Here is a 22,396-nt window from a genome sequence, read left to right as displayed (position 1 = left end):
TAATTTGTGAAATGTTGTTATATTTTAAAGGTCTTGGCTCCTTTTACAATTATTATAATTTATGTTAAGCGTGAATACCTTCAGTGCACTCGCAGGTATATTTGTTGGGTCCATCTGTGCATTTGGCGCCATTTTTGCACGGCGTGCTGGCACACTCATCAATGTCTATCTGGCAGAGGTTCCCACTGAAGCCTGGAAAAACAACAAAAAGCTGTTATTGTGCGCATGTGTGTGTGTGTGAATGAGTGCGTGTGTGTGTACAGACATCTCATTTTAAACCAGCCACACTCATAATCCTGAGCCTATGTTATAAGAGCTCTTAGCGAATCAGAAATCTGCATGTTAATTAACAACTGTGAAGCACTACGAGCTCCCCATTTTCTCCTTTCACTTCTTTTCAGAGCAGAGGCAAAGGGAGAGGAGCTAGTGGGGGAATCGGTTCATTTAAAATAGGGGAGGGAGGGAGAGAGGGAGAGAAATGAGGAAAGAATGAAAGTTAGGAGGCCTCCTGACCAAGGGGTGAAAGACAAAGGCCCTCCTGTCTGCTCAAAGCAGCACCAAACTGAGCCTGTTGCCTTCTTTGTCCCCCAAAACCTTTCCATCACAATGCATATTCTCCTGTCTTACTTTCACCCCTTCCCCACTACCCCCTCTACTCCCTGCCCGCCTCCAAAAAGAGCTAGCTTGACCTTTGAACCTCCGGTATTCAAAGTGTTGTTCATTCAAAATCAACCAGTAGGCTTTCTTGTTTTTCCTGGACTTATTCTCAGATATTTCCTCCTCGTCTCCTGTTTGTCACAGCTCAAAGACTAATAGGGTGATGAAGAGATAAAAAGTTCTACTTCCCTCCCACCCCATCACCACAACATCACAGGAACATACAGGTGCTTAAAGCTAAAGAAAGACCAGTTGTAGATAATCCAGTGAGGAAGTATTTGTGTGGAGAGCTGCAAGCTGATTTCTCCCACTGGACTCTGCTAGAAGCATTTATACTTCCCCAAACTGGCTGCAATCAGACGGATGAAGTGATGACTAAAATGTAGACACTGCTAACAAAGTTTTCAGAACAATGCAGTCCAAAACTATGTCGATAGCAGATTAAAGCTGATGCTACTTTAAAAATTAGAAAACTAGACACTCCAGCTTTTATTTTGTGCTACTTATATGATATAACTTATATGAATTAAGGCTGAGAGTCTACTTAAGTGGCCTTTAAAACATACATTTAAAGAATAATTTAGGCTAAAATTTCCAAGTAGTCAATGGGATTTTTTATAGCATGGCAAGCAAAATATTATTTTTTACTTTTTTCAAAGCTTGACACAGATCTGTGAAAAAAGAAAAGTGTGAATTAACTCTTAAAGCTATTATTTCAAAATTTCCAAGCTTATTAAAAAACAGCACAATACCAAGTGGATATTTTCTGCTGTATGTATGTAAAGATTTGAACGGTACAAAAGGGTGTTTTATGTGAGATGTTGTTGTTATTTTTGGCATTACTTGTGCTTTTAGTGTTGAAAAGTGCTATAAATCAAGACAGTTTGCAGTCTGATAGGGACTGTGAGTTTACAGCAGCAACAACAGTCCTTGGTACAAACTGCATGTTTCTTAACAGGAATGTGACTGTTCTGTTCTCCAACAGCACTCCTGACATTAATGAAAAGATTTTCTTTCCCAGATGCATAAGTATGCACACACACAAAGGATAAAGCGGAGATGCAACCACGCACAGGGCCGTGCACATCGCACACCTCAGCAGCCAAAGCGGGATTTATCCCCAGACTGCTGGAATCAGACATTTCAATGGCTCTCAGCAGGGTTTCCATGGCTATTCCATGTACAGAAATGAAAAGGGGGACCCTCGCCTTGGGCCTGGCTCGCAACAGGGACAAATTTACATCTCAACTAGAGCGGTTAAAACCCCTCCCCCCCTTCTACCCTTCCTGCTTTGGCATAACGGTCCGTGCATCTCAACACTACCCACTTCTCCACACACCCTCCCAAAAAACACTTCCACCACCACCACTTTGTGCTGCTTCCTCACACAGCCCTCGCTCACTGTCACACACAACGAGTTTTCTTAGGCGCTAAGCTCTTGTGTTCACTCTTGTAGCCCCCTCTCTCTATTAATTCCAAAGCTTTCTTGTTGTGGATGTCTTTTTTTTCTTTCTGCTTTTCCTTCTTCCTTTCTTTTTCTCTCAACAGGAGGAATCTTTCTCCTCCACCCAGACTGCCTTTGATCCACCCAACTCTGAGCTCTGCTATTTTCCTTTTCCAAAAAAGAAGAAGAAAAAAAAATCACTTCCACCTCAATGATCCCAGTGAAAGAATGCAAAAAAAAAAAACACATTTGGGGAGTCTATAGATCCTTCCTTTCTCTTCTATCTTTTTTTCTATCCAATATTCAGAAGTTGCATTCCTTTGCTCCTGAACAAAACATCAATACCTCATGTACAAACAGTGAAGCTCCTGTATGAGTTTTTAAAACACCCACATACCTCAAAATAGGCTGAAGAACTACCTCATTTACAACCACAACACAGAAAATGTCACTTTACAGACTGTGGCAGCAGCTCTGCCTTCTCTTATTAGCTCTCTCTTGTTCTCAGTTGCAATCACAAGCCTTGCTTAGTTTCTGCTCGATCATCAGACTTGATAAAAAGGATAACAAACTTGTTCAAAAACTTCAAACTTCCTCAAGCCTTTCCTTATAGATTTTCTTTTACCGCTTCTCCTCAACTGCTGCGTATGTGCGGGGCTACCCGGGCCAGCATAAGCTCGCCTCAGGGCTGGGATTAGTGCCCGTCCAGATCAGTGTTTGTGTGTGTGTGTGTTTGTGTTTGAGAGGAGAAGAGAGCGAGACAGAGCAAGATCAGCCTCTGTGACCCCTGGCCCCACGCCCTCTCCCTCCTCCCCCCTCCACAGCGGTACGGCAGCCTCACCTGTGGGGCACTGGCAGTGGAAGGCGTTGGTCTTGTCGATACACTCGCCGTTGTTCAGGCAGGGGCTGCTGGCGCACTCGTTCGTATCGATTTGGCAGAACTCCCCCTCGTAGCCTGGCCAATTAGCAAGGGAGGACCGTGAGGGAGATTTGATCGGAGACACACAGTTAGAAGCACTTTCACACTGCAGAAATATACCGCTACATACTGGGTTTAAATGATACAAAGTACTGAGGAATATAACTAAATATTGTTTTATTTTATTAAGTTGTTAGTTTATAAAACTGACCCCAATTTATGTTAAGCTAAAGGTGATGTCATGTAAAACTGCAATGAACTGAAAATACTTTAGTAAAATATATTTGTAACTTTTCCTCTGAATGTGACTTTAATATTAAGTTTGCTGTTGATCACACTTAGTTAACAGATTAACTAATTCAGCTCTATTTTCTTGTTTGCTGCATTTTAATAAAATCTTGAAAATCACACAAATTCAATCAGAATCCACGATGATGTCGTCGAGCTGAAAGTCTGACCATCAGCCCCAAAATTAAATATAACTCAGTCTAAAGAGTCAAAACTGCAAATCTTCACATTTCAGAATATGTAAAAAGAAATTTCATTAATTAATCAGCTAACAATTTCTAAACTTCAAAACAAACCCATTCTGAAAGGAATCCTAAGTCATTCACATGGGTTTTATTTGTTGACTTTACTTGTCCAATTAGTTATTCTACTATTATTCTTAACTCCCATGAACACAGCAAATTACGTGACATGCAAAAGTAAAAATACACACACACAGGGCAACCTCAACATCACACCTACATGAGCTGCTCAGCCACAAAGCTCCTGCTGCAGTTTTTTGTAGTTGATGATGACTGTGTAACTTTAGCCTTCTGTAACTTTACATGGTCTGACACTTTGTGCTTCCATTCTGCATAAATACCACTTACAGAAGAAATATCATAAATTTACTTGTTTCAAAGACTTCATCCTATTACAGTACAGTTTCTTTCACACATTCAGTGAGTTCTTTAAAAAGATCCATTTTTTCCACACACTTTTGCAAAGACAGACTGCCTGGCTAGGTGGGGGGCTTGCAGCAATGGGACTGAAAATACTTGAATTCAAAGTGTGGCTCGGTCTGTGAGAGCTGAACTACTTAAAGTTCAAAGCAAAACCTATTTTTGATTATAGGAGACTTGTTTAGTGCATATGATTTGCTGCATTTGGTGAAATTAACCAAAACAAACAAAATTCAAGCGTTCCAGAGTGCACCCTGTGGGAATGTGACTGAAAAAGTAGCTTCTCCATATAACCAGACATCTTACCTGGCATGCAAATACACTGGAATTTTCCTATTTGGTCCAGGCATGTAGCTTCGTTCAAACATGGGTTCGACATGCACTCGTTGATGTCCAGCTCACACCGTGGTCCCACAAAGCCCCGCTGACACTTACACTGGAATGAGCCCCTGGTATTGATACACTTCCCCGCATGCTCACACGGATTGGAACCTGTTTAAAAAGATCCAGGCTTTAATTTCACTTCCTTTAGCAGGTTGGTGTGTCCATAAGGATGTGAAAAGCAGCAATTTCACTATAAAAGACATTATAGGACGTTGAGTGGCTCAGTGTTGTTTGACAAAGCCAAACCAAAAGCCTCAACTGCGGGATTACAGCAATAATACCCCAGAGGGGGTTATTTACTGCAATTAGGGGAACAATTATGGGTACCAAAGTACCCATAATAGGGCAAAAGAATGACCTTGTATTTTAGCTTGTATAAAGGAATTACGAACCAATGTGTGGTAATTGAAGTTTTCGTGACAGTGGTAAAGCTAAACTCTGAATACTGATGTTGAAATATGTCTGACAGTGTGCAAAAGATGAGTTTTACCCAGTGAGCATTCATCAATGTCCTGATCACAGGAAGCTCCAACATATCCCGAGGGGCAGGTACAAAAATGATTTCCCGTGACGGGGTTGGTGTCACAGTTGGAGCCCTTTTGGCATGGGTTGCTCATGCAGGCATCATCCAGCTGGCAGAGCAGACCTGGTGCAGAGGACAAAAATAAGAAGGACTTCATTATATATCCAGTGATTTCAATCAATTTCAGTTTTACTGGGTTAGCTCACACAGTTTGTGTCAGATTAAGTTCGCACAACAGTTGTATTTAACTTAAGAAGCAGAAGTTCTGCTGCCATGCACTAAGATCGAAATTCCACAAACCTGTGCGGCCGGGGGGGCATTCACAATAGAACGAAGCTACCCGGTCATGGCAGGTGGACCCTTGATGGCAGGCCGCACTGGCGCAGTCATCGATGTTCTCGCTGCAGTCGTCCCCGGTCCAGCCGTTCACGCACACGCACTGGTAACTGCCATAGGTGTTGTGGCATGTGCCGCCATTTTGGCATGCGTTGGGCATCAGCTGGCACTCATCGACGTCCTCTCTACAGAGCTGGCCTGTGAAGTGGAAGCACCAGGATAAGTGGGTGTATGTCCCCAGACAGGCTTCTTCACGGACTCATACAGTGAAGCAACAACATACAGACCTGTAAATTCTGGTTTACACTGGCAGTTGTAGGTGTTGACTCCATCAACACAGGTGCCTCCATTCTGGCATTCATGATTTGGACAGTCATCAATGTTTTGGCTGCAGTTTTTCCCCGTAAAACCTGACATTAACAAAAAAAGAAAAAACGTCTCTCCATTAATTTGCTTCAGTGTGGGTTTACGTTGCATAAACTGTGCCGTCTTTAACGAGACTTTAAATATTTAGTTTCTCATTTCTCCTGGTTTGAAAACAACAATGTCCCATTTACAACAAAGGGAATGAAACTTGCAGTTAAATGTGGTCAACTGTCTTTTCCTTCCCAAGAAAAGCGAGGCTTTACCATTTTGAGGTCTGTGGTAAGCCTGCCACTCTCCTATACGGTTACACAACAAGCAGCCACTGCACTGTACAGCTGGCATCCTGGGTAAAATAAAATGCAAAGCAAAACCAGTACAACACGTAACGACTTACAGTCAGCTTCTGAAACCAAGCTAAACCACTGCTAATATATAAAAAAAGCAGATGTCTGCAGCTTCCACTGCAATGTTGCTCAAATTTCAACTGAATTTTATTGTCGGAAATTTGTTATTGTCATTCAGGGCTCAGTCAAACCGGCCTAGATACTAGGGAGTGGTTGCTGGAGGATCCAACCGGAGGTTGCTACACAAAAAAACCTTGCGACTGGTTTGGTTGCTAACAGACTGCCATGGTTGCAATTATTCGGTCACAAGTATTCACCATTTAGTCTCTGAGCTGTAGTGACATTTTTAATAGTGTGGTGCAAACTGTAAGAGGAGAAAGTTTGCCTTCAAAGTAAAAGTCGTGTCCTCAAGCAGCAACAAACACATCAAAAGGTCTCTGCATCACACTTTTCACACTTTAACTACCACTTGATGAGTAGTTTGCGAGTGCTTGCAGACAAATTGGCGTCTTCCTTCCAACATGACATGCGGGTTTGTGACTGCAACTGATCTCTAGGCCTGTGTGACTGAAGCCATTACCATGCTTCTGTATGTGAAAAAAACACAATTCCCTCTGCAAGTTCCTAGTAGTGTGTGCTTTGAATTGTGCTTTGCAGGCTAAATATTTACAATATTTGCAAAATACCAACTGGCGATCGACTCAGCCAATCACACATGATCAATTCATTTAGTCACTTTACCCTAGAAGATCCCAACCCTGACTTACATGGATGTTTTCTTTTAATTACTTTAATGTATGTAATAACTTTAAAAAAAAACTGAGAGACCAACACATTATTTTCTCTTTAGGCTTTTCAAAGAACAGACGAGGCTGCCAGTAAGACGGGATGGAAAGTTGCCACACAAATTCTTTGCGTGAATTTCTGAATTGGAAGGAAACAGAAAAAAAACAAGGTGAAGTCAGTGTGTGTGGAGGTGACAGGGTGGAGGGCAGGGCCGGAGTCCCAGCAAGAACTGCTTCACTCCATCATGTGAAAAGGATGTTGTCCTTTGACCATTTCCTTACGATAAGCCCGGATGCTTTCCTGCTCTGCTTTGTTCGCACACTGTGCACAACAAAGTACAAATACACTCACACACTCACACAGGGCACAGCACACACAGGAGCAGCCCAGCCTAAAATGACATCACCACTTAATCAGCCACTCGCAGTGCTGATATTTAGGAATCACCTAACCTTGATTCAATGGGGTGTCATGGTGGCTTTAACTTCACAAACGTTAATGGATCTGATCAATCCCACCTTACCACAGCTTCTTAAACAGTACACCTTTATTTTATTCCTTTTTAAAAAGAAACTCCTGAATATTAAAAGCCTAGAATAAAAAATTTGCTGACCTCAGTATTCAACATAGTCACTTTATTTACATGACTGAAGAAAAGCACAGGAGGCCCACTTTAGAGCAATTGTACAGCAAATGATCAAATCATTTAAGACGTGTTTTAATGCAGCTTAATGTTACCTGGCACACAGGAACATTCGTAACTCGTCTCTCCCTTCTGGATGCAGGTGCCTCCATTTTGGCAGGGTGACGGGTTGCAGGGGAAGTAGCGGCTCTCACAGTGCTTGCCTATGTAGTCCGGTGGGCACTGACATCGGTAGTTGCCGACCTCGTTGATGCACACCCCGCCGTTCTTGCAGGGCGATGGCTTTATGTCGCACTCGTTGACATCCTGTGTGCAGGTCATTCCAGTGAAGAAGGGCGTGCAGGTACAGATGTACTGGAATTCAATGACGGAGCACTGTCCACTGTTGGCACATGGATTAGAGGTACAGGGGTCGGCTCGTTCACACTGCTTACCTGAAGGCACAAAGATATTGTGTGAAAGATTAAACACATTGCTAGATACAGATTTCTGGGATTTCACAACCTCAAAATGACCCATAAACAAAGAGTGTTACTTTTGTTATCCAGTTATCTAGTTTCCAATCTTATTTATCATCAACCAACCATTGGTTCAATATCATAGCACTGTTTTATTTTACCTAACCATCCAGGTGGACAATGACACTTGTAACTCTGGAGATTGTCCAAAGCACAGGTGCCTCCGTTGCGACAAAGTATGCTGGTGCAGGGATTGACAATCTGGCAGTGGAGGCCTACGAAGCCTGGCCTGCAGCTGCAAAAGAAGTCCACACTGTTCTCGCTTAATGTGTGGTGGCACATGCCATCGTTCTCACATGGCGAAGCGGTGCATGGATCAGGAAACTGGCACCTGTTTCCTAGGGATCCATCACGGCACCTGGAAACAGCAGATGAGGGAGGTCAGAGGTCAGTTTCTTTATGAGAAAGATAATAATTTTGTCATATTTAAACAATTTAATATGTAAGAGGTTTATACTTTAAGTATTAATAAAAGCCATGATAAGAACTGAGATTCTCAGCTGCTAATCAGGGTGATGTTTGGATTATACTTTATTATGGATTATACTTTATTTTTATTTACCATTTACTCTTCATTTTTCTGAGGATGTGCACACTACTTTCCAAAGCAAGCCAATGTGCTAGAGCTAAAACTGACAAATTCATATACTAAAAGCTGCCAGTTTCTTATTTAATTGATTTTTATTTATTAATTGGACTTCTGTTTAGCAGATTTCAATATGCATAGTATACATATAGTACACTAGTATGTATATATATATATATATATATATATATATATATATATATATATATATATATATATATATATATATACACATAGTATACTCCCACTTTTTTCCCTTTAGTGATATGAATTGAAGCAGTATTAGTTTTTTTGTAGACAGAGTGGTGAATGCGTCACATTCCCAGTAATTTTATTAAATTCATTGTTTCCCGTGTCAGTCCTAAAAAATAAAAAACTTAAACAATTCTTATTATACCTTTAGTGAAAAGTATTGTTCTATCATGAATACCAGCAATTTACCAATAATCCATCCACAAGATGGACTAATAAATTCATACATTTTTTTATCCATTCAGTCAAAAGTCCACAATGCTAATATGACTTTAAATGAGCAAGGCTACCTTTTTGTCCGTATCAATCATTGGCTTGTTTCTACGACACGGCAACACAGCAATGAGAAACTATGCTTTAAATGGACATTTGTCTTTCTACTGTCACCCCCTGTGGACAATGTGTTTGAAGCTATAAAACAGAGTGGTCTGGGCAGCGAGGGGAGGGGGACAAGCTCCTGTGATGTTTCTCACAGGTTGTTTCTGAGTCATAAACGCTGCTCGGACCCCAGCGAACAAGTTCCCAGAGAGAGAGCCGCTGATCACAGAGGCACATTCACACATTTACAATTACAATGAGAGGAGCTGAAAGCATGTCCCCTGAGGATGCGCGCGGCTCAACAAAAGGGCCACACACACATACACATACTCGCACAAAGACAGACGGTGATCGCTATTTTACACAGGGCCACACACACATACATATACCCGCACAAAGACAGACGGTGATCACTATTTTACACATGCATACACACAGGCAGAAAGATTACATGAAGGAATGTTTCACAGCTCCTTGCGTATCCACAGATTTGTGGGCTGGAAGTAAAGTAAAGCCATATTTCTTGGTATGGAAAACTCTTTAGTTTTAACCAGCCACTTACATCTAACAGACACACTCTGTCTTAACCAAAAACTGATTGAGGTTTAATACTCAGTCCTTTTTGCTGCTCTAACTGACCCATAAATCCAAGCAGTTCACAGCATTTCAAAGATTCAATCCTATTGTCAATAATGCTGGTTGGCTAGGGGCACAAAAGAAAAATCTGTGGTATTTGGAAATCTTGTTCCTAATCCGTCCTTCCCAAAAGTGGAGGTATGAGAAAAGCAGCCATCATGGCACTCTTCAGCAGCTCTGAGGACTGGAATCTGCTCACTTTGACCCTTTTGTCAGCACTCATTCATCCTGTGTACAAGGCAGCATCTATGCCACAGTTTGAGCTGCAAGCCAACATTATGGCAACTTCAAAGCACCGTGCCACCACCTCAGTGCTCGTTATTCTGTCTTCCCCAGAGAGGATTTGCTCACGCATCAGACAAGAGGATGGGCAGGGGATGAAGTGAAAGACACTGCAGTGCAACCACTCAAGATTCATGAAAGATTTCTGAAAAGTGAATTCCCATGTAGAGGAAAACTACATAGAGAATGTCCTAAAATGCAGATTTGTTTTTTTGCTCTGTTGGAGTTTTTTTATGCACATGCCTGACCAGCAAGAGTTTTCTTTCTCTTGTTTTGTTCTCACACAAAAACCATTGTGCACAAAGCATGAAAGACATTAAAAAAAACCCCAAATTGCTCTCAAATACCTGACCCGAGCCAGCCAGTCTGTTAGCACTGAGGGGCTGACAGGACCCTGTCCCCAAACATTCCCAGGGCGTCCACCCTGTGTGTATGTTAGTGTAAGTGGGGCCGAGCTGTGGACCCTGTGCAGGGACAGGCGTGTGTTTAGACAGGGTCTCCCCCTCATGGGATTAGACAGCTTTAGGACTGTGGCAAAGAAAAGAAAACATGACATGCTAGGCTGCCAACTGCATAAACAGTAGCAGTGAGTGGTGGCATTTCACCATGTCTAGAGCAAAGAGTGGCACCTTGCATGCTTGTCATTTAGTCTGAGGCCATTTATAAAAGTAGACCTACTCGTTCCAGCGCTATATTTTTATTCATGGACTCTAGAAGAGAGCATTATGTGATTCACAGTGAAAAATAATCCTTATTTATTAACACCAGGTCAATGTGATTTGTTTGAAAGAAGCCAGCTTTCTTCTGATTGGCTGCTTGTATCATGAACAAAAGGTTTGAACAGAGTGGGTGGGGCTTCTGTGCTCAGAGTCAGAGCTGTGTGCCTGAGATAACCATATTAAGTATATCTGCTGTAACTGACATCACACAGAGCCAAGAGTAAAAAAAACTCCACAATAAACTGTTGTAAACCAAGCCTTTTCTGAAGACCTACTTTTCAAAGGAAGTGAAATGTGAAATGTCTAGCTATTATAAAAAAAAAAACCCAAAACCCCCCCACAAATTTTCCACAAATTACTTTACAATGTGCAAATGAGACACTTTGTTATTATATCCATCATTTAGTCAATTACAAGGTCCTCTCAAAGACACATAGTCAATATCTTTGATGGAAAACGTCTAATCTGTCAAAAAACATTGTAAAACATTTTGATTAATGATCTGAAAATACTGCCGTTTCTCTTACAGTAAAATTGTTGGCAACTTTTCAGGACACATTGTTTCCAAATGCCAGTAAAAGACACATAAATCTTTCACACCTAGAAAAGAAGCAAACCCTGGTCTGACGCTAAGGAGAATTACCAGACTGAGCCATTAGACTTGACTTATGCACATAAAATGTGTCTTGTCCTGATGACCTCTGGGTTTTTCCAATCTGAACCAAGAGAAATGCTCAGTCTGTCATGAAATGTCAAATAAACTTAAAAAAGCAACACTGAAAACTTCTAAAAAAAAATGTAAATTCATATTTAGTAGTTACAAAGTATTTCAGCAGTCTATGCAGCAGCAACACTGAGTTAATCTGATAAAACAGCTGTACATTAAAATCTATGGACATTCTTCCACATAGAGCATCTCTATTTAACCCGACAGGGGACAGTGGAAGTATGTGTGTGTTGCAGTGAGTCTGGGGGTGGGGAGTCGGCCAAGAGAAAATTTGGCTGCTAGAAGGCCAGTCCAGCTAAGCCCCAGCGGTGGCGGGTGCTGAGGTCGTGAGGCGCCGCACGAGCTCGCTGGAAAAAGGCCGCAGGGAGCAGGTGCGCATGCTAATGAGGAGACAGCAGCTGCTACCCCGGCCAGTCATCCCCCCCCCCCCTCCCTTTTACCCCTTGTCTCCCATATCCCCAACACTTAGCCTCCTTCCTTTCCATGGCACCCCATCTGACTACTGTCCTCAAACACTAAGAGAGATGAGGGCCGTGCCCTCATCTCTCACAAAAATAAATGCGTTATGTTGTGATTCACTATTCTTTTTAAACTAGTTGTTTCTGGCTTGAGGTATTTATTAACATACTGTAAAAATGTAAAATAGCAATCAAAAGAATGGAAATTTAAGGACTCAAAGTTAAATAACATGTTGATTTGGACATTTTTTCACAGTGTTGGTATTTGAATGAATGCCCCCCACCATTCCCACAAATACTTAGCAGTAAAAATGAGGAGTGAGAGAGGCATAGAAAGGAGAGCGAAGGATGAGTGGGCCCATTGTTTTTCCTCCCCATTCAGCGCTGACCACAGGCCGGGCGTATTCAGCTGTTAGACCTCCTCTTTCCTCTTCTTTCTCTCCCCCCCCCCAAAAAAAAAAAAAAAAATCTTTCTCTGAATTGTCCTTCCACTATATGTGCTCACTCCTGATTTCTTTTTTTTTTTTCACTTCCTCTGTTCAAAGCTGATGGCTGCTGGCATCCACTCGCTCCCCTCTGTGCACTCTCTTTCCCTCCAAAACCCTCTCTCTCACCCCTTTTCTCCTAAAACCCCTTCTTTTCATTTGTAAGACAGCACAGTCGGATTTATAACTCGCATCTGCTTAATGCTCATCCTCCCAAAAGTTTCATCCAAGATACTCCAAGCTGCTCTGCAACTTTTTTTTTTGTGGTCTGCAATGCTGGAGGCCAAGCACAAGGCAAAAGGAAAAGCTAAAAATCCAAAACACACACACAGACGCACATAGACAGAGACACACAGACATGCACTGGGACAAACAAAGACGTCTGAGAGAAAGGAAACTGGTTTGGTTTGGTTTTCAAGGAGAGAAAGGCAGAAAGGAGGCAGAAGGAATTTTCTGGTGTTTACTCTAAAGAGCCTCCTGTCCTGATTCTTAACCTGAGAAAGCTCAATAGGGGCTTGCTGGCAGCTTCCCTTTATGGGTCTTGGAAAAGACTTGCACTAGCTTTTGAAACCGGTTTCTGCCCTCACAAAAACAGCTCTGCATCTCACACCAAGGTCTAAAAGACAAACAGACAGAGCCCCTTGCACCCTTACCTCAAAGCACGTGGACACACTATTCAAACACACTCCGCCTGGGATGCTAGCATTAAGTCAACTGTAGCACACGCTTGACAAAGAATGTTAACAGTTTGCTCTTTAACTTGGCGATAGCCTGTCAAGTACACACTCAGCACAAAACAGCTTTTACGGGCATCAATTTTAACTGCCTCGATAAGAGCCCAAACACATAAAAAAAGGTGGGTAAGACAAAAGATATTCAACGACTCTTTTATCAAGTCTTGGCTGTGTTCAAAACAAACAGAGCAAAGCAGCTGCTTCAACAAGTGAAATCTGCCCGGCCCGGGAAGCGGGATAATCTCAACAGCAGTCGATAAACTGGGCTGCTAGAAAGGTAAATAAAGAAGACATGAAAAGTGGAGCACAAATCAGAAGCTGAGCAAATATCAGGTGTTTGGGAGGTATCGTGTAACTGCAGCACAGCAGTGGAATTATCTCCGCGGTAAGGCCGATACTGTTATTATCTTTTCTGTCATCCCTCCCCAGCAGCCCTCATTGTTCTCCTCTGCGCTCACTCCCGGGCCATCTCTTCTTCAGTCGCTGCCGCTGTAGCCCGTGGCAACAGGTCTGCACCACTGATGGGATGCATAACAGGGCCGGGCGGCGGCTCGAGCCTGCAGCAGATGTTGTGGTGACATCTGACCCTCAGCCAGGCGTCACTCTAAAGGGGTTTTCCTCAGTGCCGAGCCAATCTGCCATCTGCCATCTTTCTGAGGTCACACGCAGATGGGAGCATGTAATATGTAGGCTACACATGTGCACTGTATACAAATAAAAACCTAGAATAAGCAAAGAGATTTTGGCAGCTGCATGGGCCTTGCTTTATGTGCTCTTTGAGAAGCTTAGTGAATTAGGTTGTGTATTTATTCAATTACTGTGGCATGTAAAGCTCTGTGAGAAACAGATCACTGTCTGGTTCCATTTCCATTAGCAACTTGATCAGGATTTTTTTAGGATAATTCTTTGTTTCGCTTGATCTGCTGGGTATTAAAAACACCCGTCTCATTTTCCAGTAACATTTTCAAACACATAAAGACATTTCACTTACTATCATGGAAGAAACTGGAAAAACTGGAAGCTAAAACTAGGACTTTGTTGGTATGATAGATTTTAACAGTGTTGGAATAGCCCATTCAGCCACCTTCTTTATGGCTTATAGATTTTGAATGCCAGTCTACAGAGGTGCATGTGAGAACACGAATGTTTAAATCACTTGGATTGGACATTAATCTAGAGATGTTCCTGGTATCTAATTTACTAGTCTGATTAAAAAAGCACCAACAAAAAGTCAAAAGTGATTTAAATGGATTGTCTTTAATCAGTCGACTTCCGAGTAAAGATGCCTGCATGATGTACAGCTGTGCAAATGCGAGAGCAAATCAATATCCTGTCCGGTGTATTCACAGGGAGCAAGTGGCTGTCATGTGTCCTGCCACCTGTATTTCCAGCGGTGAGAACATGTCTGAAGTGGACGATCCCCTGATGTGTGAAACATGCGAGACAATGGTCTGTCACATTTCTCCCAGTTTCTTCAACTAATTGTTTTTCTCCTCCTCCTCTCCTTTCTCCCTTATAAGTTTGACTAACTGACCTTGTGTCTAGGAGTCAAATGATGTAGTTCCTCTCTCTCCCCCCTCCCCTTATCTCTCCTGTCTCCCCACCACCTTATCTCATTTCCTGGCTGTTTGGTTCATGTCTGGTCTAACTCCCCTTTGGTCTCATCGGATCTGTTTTAGTAGCACTGCCCAGGGGTGAAGGGGCACTCTCCCCTCCTTTCCACGACACTTACCTCTCTCTTTCTTCCTCTCCTGTGTTTTCCCAGCAGTCTGCACAGTAGCAAACACCTCTTTAACACATGCATTTGGCTTGAATCACGCAAATATAAATAACTCTTCACTAAAACCGAACCTGGCACAAAAACCAGGCTTGTTGTTTGTTGTGGAAATGAAACCAAAGTTACCATCAAATCCCAACTGGCTACAGAAATTACAGGGGGAAGTGCTTCCACTTCTTGCCTTCTCTTTATATTCATCCTTCTTTTCCTCCCTCTCTAATCGTACAGGAGAGCTGACCTGGCCAGCCCACATCTGGCAGCCTTCATTAGAGACCCTGTTTATTTGGGAGCAGTATAGCCCATGGGAAAGAAAAAGCTCCCCTTTGGACAAAACACTCAGTGTGTGTGTGTGTGTGTGTGTGTGTGTGTGTGTGTGTGTGTGTGTGTGTGTGTGCGCGCATGTCATGAGCGTAATAGCAGCTCTAATGACTTCTGCTACTGCCACTTTACGAGGCTGGGAACCACTTAAGGGCTTCACGGGTGTCTGAAGGTGTAACTGACAGCACAACAGGATCCTCAGGTTGTTACTTCAAGGGTGAGCCAGAGCATGAAAAATTGTCCAACATGTACATCGCTGTTAAACTGTTGGCTGTTAAGACAACCCTGTGTGTGTGTGCTAACAGCCACAAAACAAAGTGAAATGACTGTAACTTCCAAACAGCCAATGTTTAATAGTGAAAGTTTCTACTGCTCAAAAGGACTAATACATGTTTCTTTTAGGTTTTCCCAGCCTCTTTCTTATCAGATTATCAGGTTGATTTAAGAGTGAAAGCTGTCACTTTGGCTTACTTATTTACTACTTTGTTTGCCAGGTTTCTCATGTCAGTCCTGTTATTTTAAACACTGAAGGCAGCTAGCAAAACATGATGATTATCAGGCGTTTTCTACCTTTAAAAGAAGCATTTCTTCTGTTATTTCAAAACATACATACAAGATAACACCAAGATTAAACCTACTGATGGTTGAAGCAAGTTAATTCATCACTGCAATACAATGCTCTGATGTAAACCACAATGGCTGCACCTGCAGTCCACCCTGCCACCATGGAACAGAGAGGAAAGCAACAAGGAGCCCAAAGATGTCCTCAACAGAGGCTCCACCACACAACACACAGGACCCAAAAGATGGACTTCTGAGATCCTGGTGGCAGTCACAAAGAACGCCTCCAAAAGTCATGTGTCCATGCTCTACAGCTTTGTGTTGGCATGAGGTGGAAATACAGAACATTTGGTTGTAATACTGTGACTTTTTAACATTTATTTGCATTACATTTCTAATCTTTAAATATTGTATCAGTGTTAGAGCTTTAGAAATATCTCCACCAATTAATACAATTGAAATTCACCTCAACACCTTCCCTTCAGTGTCCCCACTGAATAAAACCCCCTGCTTCAATGTAATAAAATCAAAGTTAGATTAGATTTGATCACTTCATTATATTTGGTGCACTCACAGAGAGCGCAGACCTTTCTATCAAAGGCAAATTCTGACCACTCCCAAACAATCCTAGCACACTATGATTCCTGCTGAAACTTTTAACCCTTGAGCAAATCTGTACTTTTTATTTTTTGTTGCCATGTAACAGACACTAATATCAGTCCTACAATCAGCATTACTGCTGTTATAAACTGCTCTGGTTCACGATAAAGGCATCACACTCCACTCTCTTAATTATTCTGTTTGTGAGTGTGACTGCAAGCTAAAAGCACACCTGGCAGACAAAGTCATTTTTCTATGTGAAGCTGAATGGGCAAAACCACAAGTAATCATGGGTATTATGGAGCATGCTGCTGTATGGGAGAGTGTGTGTTCCTCCTAGTTGTTATACTATAACCCAAAGACAGGTGGTCTGCCGGAAGGAAAATAAAAGAAATGAGGAAGTGTGGTTTGGAGTGTGCAAAGCTTCTTTGTCTCTCTCTCTCACACACACACACACACACGCTGACTGTCAGTCCTCTTAGCCTATGATCAAAGTTTATGTGATTTGTCTTGGCATATGCCAAACAGGGGGGGTTCAAATATCACTAATCCTCGGCACTGAGGTTCCCCACCACCAAGTCGCTTCAGTCAGCCAGAGCTCTCCTCTCACCAGGCGGACTCGAGCCAAAGGGAACCTAACACTGGCAGCAGTGGCCATATAAAAGGCTCGCACTATGTGCTTCTCGTTGTGTGATGATATGATCAGATACGGCACCTTTTCTTCCCTTAGGCCACTTGGATTCTGCTTCCTGACTCTGAATAGAGGTGCAGGGGGGAGTGGAGAGCATGCGGGGGAGGCTAAGATAGACTCATCTGACTGGAGTGAACAGAGGTGCCATTGAAGAATGCCCAGAACCGGAGAGACAAGGGCTCACTTTCACTGAAGGTGGATCTAATACTGTAGCAGTTGCACATACCAGCAAGGAATTAACGACTGGCTGTTATCTGAGGCAACGTTTGCTCAAAATGCCAACAAATGAGCAGATCCTAACAGCAGGATTAAACTTCTCACATTTTCAGAGCCTAAATTTGTTAACCCCTTTCAAGAATCAAAGGAGCAGATATGGCTACTGAGTGTCGCTGGGAGCACAGGTGTGTGAAGGCAGGTGTGTTCTTAACGATAAATTAGAAATAAACAACTTTACCCGTATTTTTTTTCAGGGAATTTCCAACCAGCTCAGTGTGTGCAGGCTGAAAGTGAAAAACGTTATGCACAGCGCTTTCAAGCTCATAAATTGAGAGCAGAGCTTAAGTTTTGGAAACAAACAAACACACAGATGCATCTCAGCAACAAGTGGGCCAACTTAGTTTACTCACAAGGACTGTTGCATGCAATCGAAAGTTGCAAATGGCATCATGTCATGTTGCTATGATTAGATCTTAGCTTGAAAAAAAAGTGTATTAAAGCCCCAGTGCTTGGAACTTGGTCCTCTGTGTATGATACAGTTATAAACTTTTCATAATTAAATACCTGGACAAAGGGTTTTTGTCCCCCTAAATGCCAGAGTAAGTAATAGTGACCAAACAAAGGGAATTAGAAAGCAGCTTCAAACAAGGGCCAGCTACCTTCTGTAGCTGAAGTAAATAAAGGCATTGGATGCTGCTATAGTCGAGAGATGACAGTGGGTCTATAGTATTCATCTGGCCAAACTCCGATCCTTCACCTACTATGCAAACTTAAACCCTTGCAACAGCTCACCACTTCACGCTGCTATCAACATGCTTTCAGCTGCGTTTTTTCATCACTTTGACCAGCTAACGGTGAAAGTATGTGATCTCTCAGCAGCATCCTTCCTCGCCCCTGTCCCAGCCTGACATCTCTCAACTCTCAGGAAAGAGAGGGAGCTCTGCTGCAAGCTGCTTTGATTCTGGCCACTGTGCCACTGGAATCTGTGAGTTATTTTTCCTAGTCTGGATTGGCTCAGCTCTGTCACTGCCTTCTGCTGCTGCCAAGCCTACACAGTAAATGAGAGGCCTCCTCGAAGCTCTCCGGAGATAAAGTTCAGTTGGGATGTCATTGGGCCAAGCCAGATACGAGGATGAGGTATTTATGGCATGGCATGTCAAGTAGGCATCTTTGACAAACTACATAAAACTGAACTATCCAATGCCACTTACTTGACCTCGATATAGCACTTGAGTTCGAGAGTGGCAGCTAATTAGTTGAGGAGAAACCCAGACTGTAATTCTGACAAGCATGAAGAAGAAAAACACAATCTGTGAGCTGAGAATGTTGTAAACATTTAACCGATTAAAAAAAGCGCACATTAATCATCATCTTACACCTATTTTTACACTAAGCTTCAAACAGGATCCACCTGGTTGCAATTATTTCTCGCTGTTCGTGTCGTGATACTTCCAGCTGTGCTGCTTTAACAAGAGCTGAAGCACTGGCTGGATCAACCCACTTACTGTGGAAGTCATCAATCTTGGAGAATGAGGTTCATGTAAAAAGAGCGATAGCATCAGTAAACGTCTCTCTGAGTTTTGGAGCTGTAGAGTGAAGCAAGAAGCTGGTTTGTTAATCTCTTACACTGGTTCACTTTGAAGATCAGCTTACTGGCCAATTAACCTGATAAGTACTTAGGATTGTATATTGTGTTTTAAGGTTCTGGGGAAGCTTTTTAAAGGCTGAGAAAATGACTTTTGGCATTTCATCAGTGAGAGACTGCAAAGCAAAATATTGTGATAGAGGCAGAATTCGCTTTAAAAAAAAAAAAAGAGTTCAGCAGTGCCGTTTCTTGCATCATGTAGCAAAAATCCAGTGACTTGGTCTGCCTAATACTAGCAACTGAAAGTCTACAAGTATATAACAGCTTATCCTGCATTGATTCTGTGCATTTTTCATCTCTTTTCAAGTTCTAAAGCTTGCACACAGGACTTAGTACAACAGTGACTGTGTAGTAATTCACGGTGCCCTTAAATGTCGCTCTAAATCTCTACTTTTAACAATATTAAATTTACTCTTGACATTGAGAAACTACACACATTTATACGCACAAAGCCTAACAAAATTCTTCTTAACTTCATATCACTGTGAATAACATATTGTAATAGAAATGCAAGAAAAACCAAATGCCCAGAGCTACCTTTCAGAAAAGATGGAATCGAAAGCAGTTACTGTTTTATTGTCTGTTTTATGTCTATTTAGACAGTCTGCCTGACCTCAGAGAACCTTTGAACTTTATTTTTTTTGGCCTTCTGGTGGTGTGGTGACAACTAACACAATGAGGGAGAAAACACTGAAACACACAAAGGCATGCTGAACCTCGTGTGCCCGCTCAAACCTTTTCAAAACCGCGACGATGCCCATCTCCATGTTTAATTGGAGACGTCTGAGAGGGAAGACAGTGCAGGGGCACAATGATTGCTTTGTGGCCCAGTGAGGAGGTGGGGTGGGATTGGGTGGGGGTGAATACACAACAAGACCAAATTAAGATGTGGCAAAGGGCCAAGATGGCTGCCAAGGTCTTTCAGTCCCAAAGCTGTGACCTGGCCAGCCCAATCACTCGGCGGTCACCGGTCTTTGCGACAGTAAGGTGACACTGGCTGATGCAGCTCATGCCAGGGTGGAAATAGAGCCAACGAAGGCTATTGTTGCGGGAGCATGTTGTCGGAGCATCTGAAGTGAAAACATCTCAAAACACAAAACTCTGCAGACAAAATACAGAACTCGTGCCCATTTTAAGCAGTTTAGAAAATCCTCCAGCCTCTGCCATCTGTCCAGGGGACTGAGAGAGAGAGAGAGAGAGCACTGAGGGCCATTGAGGAGGGGACCAAATCCCAGGAGAGAGGAGGGGGGGGGGGGGGGGGGTTGTAGGAGGACAGGGTCTGAGGGTCTCTCTGGGAAGCCTCACCCAGATTAGTCACACAGAATTAATCGTAGGGGAGAACAATGGTCGCCGAGCTTCTGGCAAACCCAGCTGTCGCTTCGTGAAAGAAAAGAAAAACAAGATTTAGGGCTGCGAGAGTTTGGCTGCAGAGGAGAGAGTGTGGTGGCAGTAACACACTCTCTCTCATCGGGTGACCCCTGTCCTCATCAATGTCCACTCAGTTTCTGTCTCAGCTCGCTGGCCATTTGCGTCCCAGAAGAGTAACAATAAAAATGAAAAATAAAATAAATCTCATAGTTTCCACAATCCCACATCTCTTCCCTGCAGATGTTTCTTATTATTCTTTGGCTTAAAAAAAGCAAATGCAGTTGTTGAACTTACTTGCACTCTTCGTTGCCATCTAGAGTTGTTTGACATTTCCCCTGGTTCAAACACGACTCCGCCTGTTTGGAGCATCTCAGACCTGCAAACAGAAAGTTTTAATACTTGTGTGCTTTCCTCACACTCCTCTGAAATCACTGATTATTGCCTGTACAACAATCCCTCCAGGTGTTGCAGAAAGAACAGCTTCCAAATATGTTTGTTTCTCCCCATAAATGTAAAATCTAAGTGTGAATCACATGTTGTAGTTTAGCTGTCCTAATTTTAAAAAAAGACTGTGCCATCTCGGAGGATAACACAGCTTTGCGATATTATTAAAACACACAAACGCGCTCACACTGCTCCCAATCCAGAGTGCAAAGGCATGCGTTTACACACTAGTGAGAAAAAGTTGAGTGTTTGCCGGGCAAGTGCTCAAGAGCTGCCTGCAGAGCAAAAATGCGCAAACTGATCCAGGAGAGGTGAAACCGTAAAGGTTTTGCTAAATCCAACAGGTGCAAAAGAAATAAAAAAAAGTAAACATCATGACTGTTAATTAGCAGATGAACCCTGCAGGCGGCAATAAAGTTTGGAAAATTCTGCACTTTAGCCTCAGTTCACAAAAAAGTGAGCGCATCAAGATCAATTCACACACTTTGGACATTTTACAGACTAAATAGTCATAAAAGTGATTTTTTTTCTCTCAACTTTCTCAAGCAGGAAACTACCACCGAGAGATTCCCCCGCCACTCACCTCGTGTTACTCCTATCAGCGACAACAAGAAAGTTAGTTTGACAGACAAAATATGCATTCCTTCTGGTTTAAAATGATTGTACAAATCCACGTGGGTTTTTTCATAGATCCGATAATGTGTCTTCCTCTTCGACAGTGAAAATACAAAAACTATTTCAGTTCATCCTTGAGTAAGGTCCACAGAGAGAGAGAGTTAAAAAAACACACAGTAACGCTGAACTCCGAGCATGAGATGTTGTCACTTCGGGTCCCGAGTTGGGAATGATCTGATCTCCATCCGCCGCTCCGCACCGAGGGGCGTTTTTCTTCCACGGACACATGAACAATCACTCATTTGGTCCCCAGACAGGCGCAAGCTGCACAACTTGATAAAGTGACAGTAAGGAAGTTTGTTTGTGTTTCCCCCGAGCGGTTTTCCCATGTAGTGAGAGGTTAATTAACGCGTCTGGATCATTAGTCCTGCAGATTACATCAAGTATTTACCGTGAGAGTTAAAAAGAAACTGTTGGGCACTTTAAAAAAGGGACTGGGCGTTAATCCAGTCGATGTAAGAATTATCTTAGTCCTTAACATCTTAAATAAAGACAGGCTCTACTTTATTGTACTTTATGCCAGTTTAACGTGGTTAAACGACTTCACAAGCCTGATAGTTTTCCATTTTAATCACAGTGACAGCACTTTACTGTAAAACATTACACAAACTCAAGGAAAATAAACATGAACATTATTAGTCAACTTAATATTTCAAATGCTGGTAGTCCTGATTGGAGTCTTTTAATTTGAAAGGGTTGCTTTGAGTCAGTGCATTCACTTTTTAAAAAAAACAAAACATGCTGATTTTTACTTAATCCACTTTTATTAGATAGCTTTCATTGTTACTCTGCGACCTAAGATGCTATATAGTACAAAATACATTAAGTGATTATGCATTTTTATAAACACTTTTACAAAAGCTGGTTATACACGAATAGACTGGTAATAATACAACAGCACCGCGTTGTATTATCATGCATTTTCACAGGACAACTCTCTATTTCTACAGAGGTCGAAGTGATACCCAGTAACACCTTTTTGCATATAAAATAAAGTTTAACTGTAAATCCAACTCTGAAAACAGTACATGGTT

The 22,396-nt window shown here is 42.3% G+C and overlaps 1 protein-coding gene across 1 annotated transcript in view; it reads right to left on the bottom strand.

Moving 5' to 3' along the window:
* The window catches only part of notch1b (notch receptor 1b), a 43,019-nt gene extending 21,462 nt beyond the window's left edge, over window positions 1-21,557 (bottom strand). The window contains exons 1-10 of the mRNA XM_026186396.1: window positions 21,271-21,557; window positions 20,538-20,619; window positions 7,972-8,228; window positions 7,448-7,786; window positions 5,501-5,623; window positions 5,178-5,411; window positions 4,845-5,000; window positions 4,277-4,462; window positions 2,943-3,056; window positions 79-192 (exon numbers count right to left, since the gene is read on the bottom strand). Coding sequence (XP_026042181.1) covers window positions 79-192; window positions 2,943-3,056; window positions 4,277-4,462; window positions 4,845-5,000; window positions 5,178-5,411; window positions 5,501-5,623; window positions 7,448-7,786; window positions 7,972-8,228; window positions 20,538-20,619; window positions 21,271-21,328 — 1,663 coding nt within the window. The 5' untranslated portion in view covers window positions 21,329-21,557. The remainder of the gene's footprint in view (window positions 1-78; window positions 193-2,942; window positions 3,057-4,276; window positions 4,463-4,844; window positions 5,001-5,177; window positions 5,412-5,500; window positions 5,624-7,447; window positions 7,787-7,971; window positions 8,229-20,537; window positions 20,620-21,270) is intronic.
* Between the last annotated feature and the right edge of the window lie 839 nt (window positions 21,558-22,396).

This window comes from Astatotilapia calliptera, chromosome 12, assembly GCF_900246225.1.
Source record: "Astatotilapia calliptera chromosome 12, fAstCal1.2, whole genome shotgun sequence".
NCBI classification, from domain to species: Eukaryota; Metazoa; Chordata; class Actinopteri; order Cichliformes; family Cichlidae; genus Astatotilapia; species Astatotilapia calliptera.
This window is presented reverse-complemented; position numbering and strand designations above follow the sequence as displayed.